This window comes from Nannobrachium achirus (assembly GCF_963921795.1).
Source record: "Nannobrachium achirus genome assembly, chromosome: 11".
NCBI lineage: Eukaryota > Metazoa > Chordata > Actinopteri > Myctophiformes > Myctophidae > Nannobrachium > Nannobrachium achirus.
In genome coordinates, this window is record NC_137820.1 from 42,417,448 (window position 1) to 42,430,406 (window position 12,959).

The following is a 12,959-nucleotide window of genomic DNA, read 5'->3' on the forward strand; positions in this document are numbered from 1 at the left end:
CCGCCCGCCCGCCTGCCTGCACACACACACACACACACTCCCCCCCCCCCCCCCGTGTGTGTGTGTGTGTGTGTGTGTGTGTGTGGGTTTGTGTGTGATTGTGCATGGCCTGGACAACAGCGCCCCTCCCTTAACATGTGTGGTCACAAAAGGTACTGTAGGCTAAATAGATATAGATACACCATAAAAATGCTAATATACAGCAAATGATTTGTGAAAGTGACAAACGGGCTTCACAGTTATGTCAGGTGTGTTCATATGCTATTGGTGATGCGATTTCAGATCAATTGCTCCAGCCACTGAGGAGAAACGCTGTGACAGACAGACACTCACTCAGACACTCAGACAGACAGACAGACATTCGCAAAATTATATGTTTGATGTGACAGTGAACTTCTTGGCGTCACTGTCTGGCCACGACCACTATTAACATTATCACAGCCTTGAGTCTGGGGAATTGGGGGCGGGGCAGATTTTGTGGTTCAAACACAGACTTTCAAAACATATATTGCATAATATTCATTGCTTATGAGAATGGCAAATTATAACCTATAACCAATACTGTTTATTCACCTTATCTGATTTTCCAGCATTTAAAATGACTTGGTGCCCTTTCTTTAATATTGTACTGTATGTCTTGACCATCTATATTTATCTGTCTATCTATTTTTCCTACAAGGTGTGAAACCTTACGAACGCCAAGATGTCTGAGTGAGTAACTTTTAATCTTCTTATGTTTACTCATGGAATGCAGAAATGACCGAAGGGCATTAAAATGTGCAACTGGTAAATATTTTAAAAAGCTGTATTGTTTTACTAAATGAGTGCAAATGAGCATGTCACAACAACAATAAGATAACCTTGTAAAATTAACATAATTTTAATATACTAAATAAAACCACAACAACAATTATAATAAATACTACTACTAATAATAAACATTTTATCAAACTCTTTAGGAAGAAGATGTCATCGAGTCGAAAGCACGCCTTGAAGGTAAAAGACCATTTTGTCTGTAGTTTGTAAAATACAGATCCATTAAAATTAAATCCATTTTCTTCTGTAATGTAATTCAAAAAATGTAAACGGTCATAATCATATTCTAGATTCATTGTGCATGCAGTGAAATATTCAAAACCTTTTTTTTAGATACAGCTCATGAAAATAAAAAAAAATCCATGTATCAAAAAAATGTCATATAATTTGCGATCACTCAAAAGAAGGATTTATAATACAGCAATGTCAAACTTCTGAAAGGTTATGTTAATTTATGCACTCAGTACTTGGTCTCGAATAAAACAAAAACAAATGTCTTCATCAATGGGGCGTGGGTCGCGTGGCATGAAGGTGATCAGCCTGTGGTACTGCTGAGGCCCAGGTTTGCTTTGATAGAGGCCTTAAGCTCACCTGTGTGGTTGGGTCTTGTGTCTCTCATCTTCCTCTTGACAACACAACACAGATTCTCTGTGGGGTTCAGGTCAGGCCAGTTGGCTGGTCAGTTAAGCCCAGTAATACCATGGTCAGTACACCGTTACTAGTAAAGTGCTCTAAAATCCCTGGGTAGATGGCCGTTTTGACTCTGAACTTAAAACACAGTGGACCAAAACCAGCATTGCATTGTATTGCTGGTGGTGGTGTCCTGTGTCCCACACTATCTGTACCGAGTAGACCTCAGTCTAGACCTACTGCACATATACTGTAAACAGAGCTGCTACCTCTAAAGAAACTTTAAATCTGAGTCTTTTTTGTAAACTATTTACTGTAAATCATTTTGAGAAATAATGCTACTATTTTTCGCAAAGTGAGTGCAAAAGATTCGTTTCAAAAAGCTTTTTATCCTGTATATAATGACGCAATGTGACATAGCTCTATTTACACAATACTGTACCCCATCCAACTGTACAGTGTATATACGTTCCCCATTTTCAACCGTTTGTATGATAGTTTGACACGTGCTTTGGCAATGTAAACGTATGTTTTCTCATGCCAATAAAGCTCCTTTGAATTCGAATTTGAACGACCACTCTAATCTAAGTGTGATTTCATTGTGTTCCAGAGCTTGATGCTAGCCATCGCTAAAGGTATACTAGACGAGGAAGAAAGGGAACGCGAGGAGGAGAGGGCCAGGTACATGGCTGAGACCTGCCCTCCTCTGCACCTTCCTGGGTCCATGCAGGCACTGCAGGTATCAGGGGTGTCACACCAAATTCTGGGCCCTGGGTACAAGGATTCACTGCAGTATTTTGTGCTTTAACTACTGAAAAATTGCAGATATACAAGCTCACAGCGCGGCACCACCGAGTGCCGCGCTGCGAGCTTGTAGATCTGCTATTTTTGAAAAATCATGAAAGTCTTTGTCTTTGAATGTTTTTTTGAAAAACCTATATTTCTATGGCGAGCGTTTCGCTGTTACTACGTGTCATCTGTTCGACACCCAACTCTAACCCTTACCCTAAACCTAACCTCCGTGGGGTGAATTGCTAACCCTCCCGACGCTCCTTTGTCGAAATGACGGTTGTTCGAAAGAGCGAGATTTCCCCGTTTCTATGTCAGTGGTGCTAAAACGTTTTCATGTGAAGGAAAACATTAAATGTATTTGGCCACGGACCCCCATGTCAAAATATTTAGTCCCAGGGACCCCCCAGAAGCAAAATTTTAGTTAAAAATGTTCGCTTTAAAAATACATATACCGGTATTCAAATATTTGCACACATTTTCATGAGTTTTCAAGAATAGCAGATCTACAAGCTCACACCACGGCACTCAGCTCGCAGCGCGACACTCAGTGCTGTGCTGTGAGCTTGTATATCTGCTATTTTTTTCAATAGCTAAAGTTACTAGGGCCCCTCCACCTTGGGCCCTAGTAACTCAGTTTCAAAAAACTAAAACATCAAGATTTGCTGTCAAAATCAACACTGCTCCCCACCTACCATTGCTGAGTAGCTTAACCTATTAATAATCATCACCATTTATGAATTAATCTATATTTTGATCATCTAAATCTGTAAAGTGACAATATTTCTCTCAGAGATGTTTTAAGTATTGAAACATGGAAACACACAAGTAAAGTAAAAGTCCCTGTAGAAAATGTAGTTGCGTGTATTATTTTCGTAAAGGAGCTTAGTTACTTTCCACCACTGCTGATAATGACATGGCCTGATGATGTGTTGCTTTAGGAGCTGGCCAGAGAGATTCACAAGAAGATTGAAGTGATAGATGAAGAGCGATATGACCTGGAGACAAAAGTCAACAAAACCAATAAGGAGGTGAGTTTATACAGTTGGGACATTTTGCATAATGAGTACCTCCTATTTTTGGTACTTTAATTACATTTCTTTACCAGTACTTTTGTACTTATACTCAAGTAAATGTAGAATTCCAGACTTGTACTTCTAACAGAGTATTTCTATATTGCAGTATTGGTACTTTTACTTAAAGTTATACCATGTAACTTTTTTTATAAAACAAATCTTAAAATTGTCCTAACTCTTAAATCGCTAAAGTTTTAGAACACCCTGTTAGGATAAATTATGATACATAATTATGTTATTGGTGTATGAGTCTCATATGACCATATAAAGGCATAATATGAACTGAACGTACAGTATATAAGAGACCACATTTTGGTCGCATACTGTAGGTTCAGGCAAACTGATTAAAGGTCATAATAACTTTGAATGCCCTGAATATAATCATGTTTTGATATACTGTATAAGTCACGAGTGGTGGAAAATTACAAGCACTACGTGGCACCTTCTAACTGTTATTTCCTTGTTATGATATGGGAACAAATGAATGAGTTCCTACTACTTCCTTGTTATGATCTGGGAACAAATGAATGAGTTCCACGCTTCTTACTGTCATAACTATGTCTTTATATACTGAATGTAAAGCTCCATTTTGAGAGAGAGAATCCTCTGCCCTGCCGTTATGGTGGGGAGAGATTTATCAAGCATACCACTAGGATGATATGCGCACTGTTTTGTCTTCTTTGTCTGCTCTCTCAAGAATACAGCAATCTAAAGAAATATAGTCCTTTGGCTCTTTGTCTTATTTTAACTATGGATTTAGAGATCCATAATTTATTTATTACACCCACTCCGTTATTTTCAGCTTCTGAAGCCTTCTCTTTATATATTTTCTTCTAGCAGTGACAGGGGCGGGATTTGCCGGCAAAATGACGTCATCATACACTACCGGCCAATCACAGCGAGGGTTATACACTGCCGGCCAATCACAGCGCATCTTGAAGTGGGGTCGCTAGCTATCACAATAGGGCGGCCATATTTGTAGGCGCCCGTGTGTCTCTATCTATACTCGGGTGAAACACAGCAATATAAGAAATATAGTCCTTTGGCTCGTCTCTTCTTATTTTAACTATGGATTTAGATCCATATTTATCTTTAATAATTTATTTATTAATTGGTCCATCGAGCGACGGATACTGTTTGTCAACATTGGCCGACTGAGGGACGGATAAAGTGTTCAGGCTGTTAGCCATTTAAAGTTCACTTTCTCTCCCCCGGTGGAACAATGTTCAACACGTATCTGGAACCAGCCAAAATTGGAATTTATCTCTACATTGCTGTATTATCAGACAAAGGAATTTATTTAGACAACAGTGTTATGAGTTTTGGATTAATGTGGAACCGCGTAGACATCCAGGAGCAGCACCGGACCGTGACGAAAGGCTGGATTTTCCACCGATGCACCACCGCCCGGCTGCACCTCCTGGATCTCTGCGCATCGGCAAATTCCTAAGTGATTAAGATAAGTACATATTTACTAAATCCCTGTAACGTGTCGTGTCTGTTGAATTTTGAATTAACGATGTTAATGTTAGGATAATTGATATGATTTGTGAATGATGTTCTCCCTCCGTCTGGAGGAGTCCACAGCTCCTAATAATGTTTTGGTTTGACACGCGTTGTAAATTAATCCTTATCTAGACAGAATGGTCGTAAAACTCTTTGTTTCCTCTTTGAAAGTTTAAGGGAGGTGTGCACAATCCCTATTCTATTTTTATCTATTTATCTTGTTTGGTTTCTCTCCCTCTCATTGCCATGAGGAAGCAGAGACAGATATTTTCAGACTTTAACTTTTTTTCGGTACAGTCGTTTTTGTTTTGTCAGTTTGTCTGGACCCTATGAATGGTCATTATATGTTGGGCTTATAACCTAGGGCGTGTGCTTTTAGCCAGCCTGATTAAAACCGTGCTCATAGTCAGTTTGTGGTTATAGCTTGTTATGGCTGGACCATATGAATGGTCAGTATTTGTCAGTTTATTACTGTTATGTTCACTGTACCGATAATACTGTGTTTATTTAGGTCTCTCACTTTCATGGCTTGGCCCAGCCATTGGAAATTGAGAAACAATATTTTTATCTTTAAGACTATATGTTACTGACCAGTTCTGTCTTCTGTAATGAATAATATTAAGTACTTTTAAGACATTTTAAAATGTCTCTGAGAAATTAAAGTTAAGATTTAAGATTAAGAATAACTAACTCAAATTAATGATGTCTAAATTAATATAATATGTTGTAACGTTAAGTTTTAAAACCTCCTGGAGGATTCTGGGTGTGATTCTGTGAGAATGAATTTACTGTACTGTATGTGTGCGTGCGTGCATGCATGTGCGTGTGAGTTAGAGGTGGAATGTGTGAGCTCCACCCCCCCCTCTCTCTTCGTCAACGCGTGTGTGCCGTCCCAATAATGTATGTGTGAGTGCGGGCATGCGCCTGTGTGTGCGTAAATGTCGCTCTGACCCTTATCTCTTTCACTCCCTGAGTGCGTGCGTGAGCGTGCGTGTGTCTGTGACTCATGCCTTTTGAGGTGTGTGCGTATGTGTGCCTGTCTGAGAAACCACCTGGAGCCTTCAAGGTCAGATGGTCTGTGTGTGAGAGAATTGTTTTGGGAACAAGTGTCTCTGTCTCTTCCATTTTCAACAACATTCTGACTGTTTACTGTCTATGGTATTTTGTTTAAGTTCTATCCTGTCTTGTTATGAATACATTTTAGAAAAACTCCATTACCCATAAATCTCTGTTGGGAACGTCATGTCCCTGGTTACCATAACAACCAAATTAAACCCATTGTTGAGAAGGACACAAGGTCGCTTCTCGCACTTAGGGCGTATTACTTATCACTGACTCCCCTGTGCCCAAGCTGCTACTGTACTGTACTGTAGTGCATGAATTAAAGATTTAAACAATTTAAATTATTTTATTTAACTTTTATGTCACAACTATAAGTTGTAACAAGAAGGGGAGTGTTTAATATATTTTAATTGTTTAATATATTTAAATTTTGATTTGATTTTAATTTTAATTTGATTTTAATTTATTTAATTTGTTTTTTCATCGATTTAAGATTTATTTGAAACTTAATTTGAAATGTTTCTGTTACATGGGCTGACGGTGACGGAGAGAGGACTGCAGTGTGGGGAAGGAGGAGAATCGGGTCATCATCGAAAACCACCTGACTGATGGGGTGCAGACGAACCACGACCTGAGGCCCGGCCAGACCAGTGCACGAGCCAATCAACCGCAGCGGCACGATGTAAAAATCGTGCCTTGTCGGTGAGCTAAGTTGCACTGTTGTTGATGCCATGTGTAGTACAAACACTATCATGATGAACTAAATTGTTTGGAAACAGTAAACTGGCCAAGTCCTCTGCCCCGTATAGGAACTACCTGAGAAGACGACCGAGACCCAGAAGAACCGGCCCCACATCAACTGCATCCTGCGTCCTCCTCCCTCACGTCTCTACAATGCCCCACCACATCATCGTCATCATCATCATCATCATCATCATCACCATCATCGTCGTCATCATCATCCGATCACTGGACATAAGGACTTTTTAATTCCCTTTTTCTTTTTTCATTCTTTATTCTTTATTCTTATTTGTTTATTCAATTTTAATTCTGTCTCCATTCATCTGTAAAAAACGATGAAATATTTTTATTTGGTGTCACATTTCTTTAAACTTTAAAAAAATATTACAGTCCTTTTCGAAATTTGAATTTATAAATATTATTAAAGTCTTCATAATATTATTATTATTATTACCCTGATAAAATGTTTAATATGGAGGTCATATGAACCTCATACAAATATGAAAAGGATAGATTGTTAGGATAAATTATGATACATAATTATGTTATTGGTGTATGAGTCTCATATGACCATATAAAGGCATAATATGAACTGAACGTACAGTATATAAGAGACCACATTTTGGTCGCATACTGTAGGTTCAGGCAAACTGATTAAAGGTCATAATAACTTTGAATGCCCTGAATATAATCATGTTTTGATATACTGTATAAGTCACGAGTGGTGGAAAATTACAAGCACTACGTGGCACCTTCTAACTGTTATTTCCTTGTTATGATATGGGAACAAATGAATGAGTTCCTACTACTTCCTTGTTATGATCTGGGAACAAATGAATGAGTTCCACGCTTCTTACTGTCATAACTATGTCTTTATATACTGAATGTAAAGCTCCATTTTGAGAGAGAGAATCCTCTGCCCTGCCGTTATGGTGGGGAGAGATTTATCAAGCATACCACTAGGATGATATGCGCACTGTTTTGTCTTCTTTGTCTGCTCTCTCAAGAATACAGCAATCTAAAGAAATATAGTCCTTTGGCTCTTTGTCTTATTTTAACTATGGATTTAGAGATCCATAATTTATTTATTACACCCACTCCGTTATTTTCAGCTTCTGAAGCCTTCTCTTTATATATTTTCTTCTAGCAGTGACAGGGGCGGGATTTGCCGGCAAAATGACGTCATCATACACTACCGGCCAATCACAGCGAGGGTTATACACTGCCGGCCAATCACAGCGCATCTTGAAGTGGGGTCGCTAGCTATCACAATAGGGCGGCCATATTTGTAGGCGCCCGTGTGTCTCTATCTATACTCGGGTGAAACACTCCGTTTCTCCGGAATGCCTGAACGCACAGGAACCAGGGACCCCTCCAAAGATAGATCTCGGCGAGGTGGAGGCAGACGCGGGGGTGACGCGGGGGTGTGAGGCCCGGTCCGCGGCCGAAAGATGCGGACGCTACTGACCACTAGTTGAGCAACTTACACAGTATAGCTTTAAGTCAAAGATCTGCATCACAACCAATTCAGATAGTTTGGCGATTATCTAACGACACAAACCCCATCTGATTTCAAATAACAGTGTTGACAGTCAGAACTAAAGAGACAAATGGGATTTGTTGTGTTCTGGTCCAGATTCAAGATTTGCAGATCAAAGTGCAGGACCTGAAGGGCAAATTCAAGAAGCCGGCCTTGAGGAAAGTACGTATGTCTGCTGACGCCATGCTGAAGGCCCTGCTGGGCTCCAAGCACACAGTGAACATGGACCTGAGGGCCGGCCTGAAGCAGGTCAAGAAAGAGAAGGCAAAGGAGGAGGTGAGTACTTTCAACCTGGTGTTTGTATGTTAATTGTAGGCAAATATGTCAAGAGAAAAAAGAAGTTGTATTTTTATCTTTAATATATGATCTATAAGTTCAAAACGCTTCACATCGACACAAAGTATAAATCAAGTGGTTATTGTATAATGAAGGAGACATGGAGTGTGGAGTGACATGTGGAGTGACGCCCAAACTACACCAGGCTTTTCAAAGTGTGCGTATGTTGTGTGCATACAGAGCGTCCAATTGATATCACTGATACCGCTTACACCAGGCGCACGCGGAAACTTAATAACACTGTCATTCAAATAGTTGTGTTGGTGCAGCCTGCCAGCTCGCTTTACCATTGCCTGTATTGCTGTTGCAGGATAAGGATTTGCGTGAAGTCGGGGATTGGCGTAAGAACATTGAGGACAAATCCGGAATGGACGGCAGGAAGAAAATGTTCGAGGTTGAGGCTGAGGCTTAAATTGAATACACTATAATATTCATATGACTGTATTTCCTGTTAGCAGATTATATAACTTTCATTTCTGACCATCTCTTTGCTTTATTGACCTGATGTATGCATTACCTTTACATGTAATAAACTATTAACATATATGCTGATGTTACCAATTTGTCTCATCTGCTCATTTTCTGTTTAGAACTGGAAATATCCGGTTCATGATTGATTGATTGATTGATTGATTGATTGATTGAAGACTTTATTAGAAGTTTGCATAGGAAAAGGTACAGTTTCATGACAGTACATTTCACTGGTACAAGGTCTACTAAAAGGAAATCCTAGAAAAGACTAAGCTTATTTCCACGGGAAACCATTAAAGTATCTCATATAACATTGAATGACAGACAAATAGAACACAGTACTATGCAGTAGATATGTAAAGGAAATACAATGAAAGGACCAAAATAAAAAAAGAAAACAGTAAGTCTAAACAAACAGTAAGTATATACAAAGAAGGGGCAGGGGAGGGTAGGGCTGGGCTAGGATTGTTTTCTTTACCAGTTGCGAACGGCTGCTGCCTGTAAGTGGTTTTTCAGGGCAATTTTAAGGGATATTAGGGATACACACTCCTTTATGGCCTTCGGTAAGGCTTTCCACATTTTGGTGGTATAGCAGAAGAAGGAGTTTGACCCTTTGTTGGTTTTGACTCTGGGTTGAAAGTGATCTGTGGCACTGCCTCTGGTGTTGTAATTATGGACATCCTTAACGTTTATAAAGTATTTAGACAGGTACTTGGGTATCATAGTGGTGTAATGTATCTTGTACACCAGGCCCATTGCAAGTTGCTGTACTCTGTCATCAACTCTGAGCCACCCCACTCTTAACTGGTGAGTAGAGGTGAGGTGAGTCTGATAGTCATGCAGAACCACACTGCCCGAAGAGAAGGGGTATACTAGGCCAGTGGTTCTCAACCTGTGGGCCGGGACCCCCAAATTGTGTGTACATGACATGTTGAATTAGCACATTCTAGTCAGTGTGCAAACTGTGCATCCATACTGTATTTTGAGAGTGGCAAAGGGAAGGGACACGCATCCAACTTTTTCTTTGCACTGGCAGATTCGTCTGGTTTCCAGGCTATATAGACCGATTTCCTGAGCACTCCCCTGTGACCGCCGCCGCCATTGCCACGGTGTAAACAGCTGCCAAGAGTTGAAGTAAAATGATTGAAAATGAGAAATTCTCAAGTAAAGTACCAATACTCAAAATTGTACTTAAGTACTAAAGTAAATGTAGGCGGCGCCCTCTACAGGGTGTCACTCAGGAAATCAGTCTATAAGTTTGCTGCATATTATGAAATATTGACATTAGCCTACTACTGTACAAATCTTTGTCGTAATCATGTCCCAAACTTTGTATTAGGATGTATTTAAAGTACATTTCTAAACGTTTAAACAGGTTAATATATCATTGTAAAGTTTTGTCAATCATTGTTTAGTGTTACATCGTCATTCTGAACATCCTTGTGTCTCTTGTAGTTTCATACACCTATAAAAAGAAAAGAGTAATTTATTTGCAATGATTTTTATAAGAAACATTAATTATGTTCTGATGAAGGGGAACTTTAACTGAGATTGGAGCACCTTTGCTTGATATTCAGCAAAAACTATCCAGCGATTAAGTGTAGATGACTCTTGTCACCTTTTTTCAGTTGGAAATGTGTGTGTGTTCTTGTCAAGCGAGATGGCCTGGCATGTAGCGTTAAAAAGTAGGGGTGGACTGATCAAATCACAACCTTTTTTTCTTTTTTCTTTTTTTTAATCAAACATGCTTGGCATTTTACATCTTGATTTCAGGACGGTGCTCTATCTGCAGTTTTCAGTTTAGGCATTTAGCAGACGCTTTTAATCCAAAGCGACTTACAATAAGCAGGTAATACACATCACTATAATAAACAAGATAATATGTCAGTACATTAACAACAATATAACAAATGCATAGGAATATCAATCTAGAAAAACGATAACATACAGTAGGTAGACCACGCACCTACTGTAATCAGTACAAAAACTTAAAAACCTAAAAATGCTATCTAGCTTCATGTATGGTCATTGAGGGAAGGGGAGTGTTACAGTAGTGCTATGGGTTTAGGTGGAGTCTGAAGAGGTGAGTCTTCAGTCCACGGCGGAAGCTAGGGAGTGAGTCTGTACCGTAGTTCTAAGTGCGACAGGGAGTTTATTCCACAGTTTGGGGGCCAGGAGGGCAAATTGTCTAGGACGAGTGGATTTTTGTCCTGGGTTTTTTAGCAAGGGTTCTGTCAGCCTCCCTGTGTTGGCTGATCTGAGTGAACAAGTGGGGTTGTAGGGGTTGATCAGGTTTGGGATGTATTGAGGAGCCATACCTTTGAAGGTCAGCATCAGTGTTTTGTATTCAGTGTGGGCTGCTATCTGCATGACAAGATCTGATTAGAGTTTGGTCAAAACATACAATGTGGTGCAGGTCAACATTTGCTTAAGCTCTGAATCTAATATATGGAATGAATGATGTCATTTAACAATAGTATTATCTCAATGACTAACATATTTAGTGTCAATTTAAGTCGGACTGGGGTAATAATAATAATAACTAGAAAAAAGCCCCCTGTGGTGGCCTGGCCCCTTTCCTATGCGAAAGTCCCCTGTACCCAGAGATGGATACAGTCCAGTGGGCAGCTAAGCAATACAAATTTAGGATAGCTCAACATTAAATATGCAGTTTTTTCCAAAATGCAAAATAGTGTAAATGGCAATCCATCCATCCATCCACATCCATCCATCCATCCATCCATCCATCCATCCACATCCATCCATCCATACATCCATCCACATCCATCCATCCACATCCATCCATCCACATCCATCCATCCATCCATATCCATCCATCCATCCATCCATCCACATCCATCCATCTGTCCACATGCATCCACATCCATCCATCCATCCATCCACATCCATCCATCCATCCATCCACATCCATCCATCCATCCATCCATCCATCCATCCACATCCATCCATCCATCAACATCCATCCATCCATCCATCCATCCATCCACATCCATACATCCATCCACATCCATCCATCCATCCATCCATCCATCCATCCATCCACATCCATCCATCCATCCATCCACATCCATCCATCCATCCATCCACATCCATCCATCCACATCCATCCATCAATCCATATCCATCCATCCATCCATCCACATCCATCCATCAATCCATATCTATCCATCCATCCATCCATCCACATCCATCCATCTGTCCACATCCATCCACATCCATCCATCCATCCACATCCATCCATCCATCCATCCATCCACATCCATCCATCCATCCATCCACATCCATCCATCCACATACATCCATCCATCCATCCATCCATCCATCCACATCCATACATCCATCCACATCCATCCATCCATCCATCCATCCATCCATCCATCCACATCCATCCATCCATCCATCCATCCACATCCATCCATCCATCCATCCATCCATGCACATCCATCCATCCATCCATCCATCAACATCCATCCATCCATCCATCCACATCCATCCATCCACATCCATATCCATCCATCCATCCATCCACATCCATCCATCCATCCATCCATCCATCCACATCCATCCATCCATCCATACTCTACTGTACCTTACTGTACTGTACTCTACTGTAATCTACTTTACCTTACTGTACTGTACTTTGCTGTACTCTACTGTACCTTGCTGTACTGTATCTTACTGTACTGTACTGTACTGTACTTTACTGTACCCCCCCCCCCCCTCTCTCTCTCTCTCTCTCTCTCTCTCTCTCTCTCTCTCTCTCTCTCTCTCTCTCTCTCTCTCTCTCTCTCTCTCTCTCTCTCTCTCTCTCTCTCTCTCTCTCTCTCTCTCTGGGTGTGCATCTGACCCCCCCCCTTCCCTCTTGTAACCTGAGACTTTGGTGATGATAATGACTCTCAGCTCCCAACTATGGATTGCGCAATATATGCCGCCTACAGGCCAAAATGTGGGGAAAAAATTGTAAACATTTT

The 12,959-nt window shown here is 40.4% G+C and overlaps 1 protein-coding gene across 1 annotated transcript; it reads left to right on the plus strand.

Annotated features, from left to right (window-relative positions):
- Positions 1 to 703: 703 nt before the first annotated feature.
- On the plus strand, positions 704 to 8,908 carry LOC308294353 (troponin I, fast skeletal muscle-like; the record flags this gene model as incomplete). The annotated part of the gene is made up of 6 exons (XM_080737084.1): positions 704 to 711; positions 960 to 996; positions 2,057 to 2,185; positions 3,177 to 3,266; positions 8,257 to 8,436; positions 8,807 to 8,908. The coding sequence occupies 6 exons, from the start codon at positions 704 to 706 to the stop codon at positions 8,906 to 8,908; spliced, it is 546 nt and encodes a 181-aa protein (XP_080593210.1).
- Between the last annotated feature and the right edge of the window lie 4,051 nt (positions 8,909 to 12,959).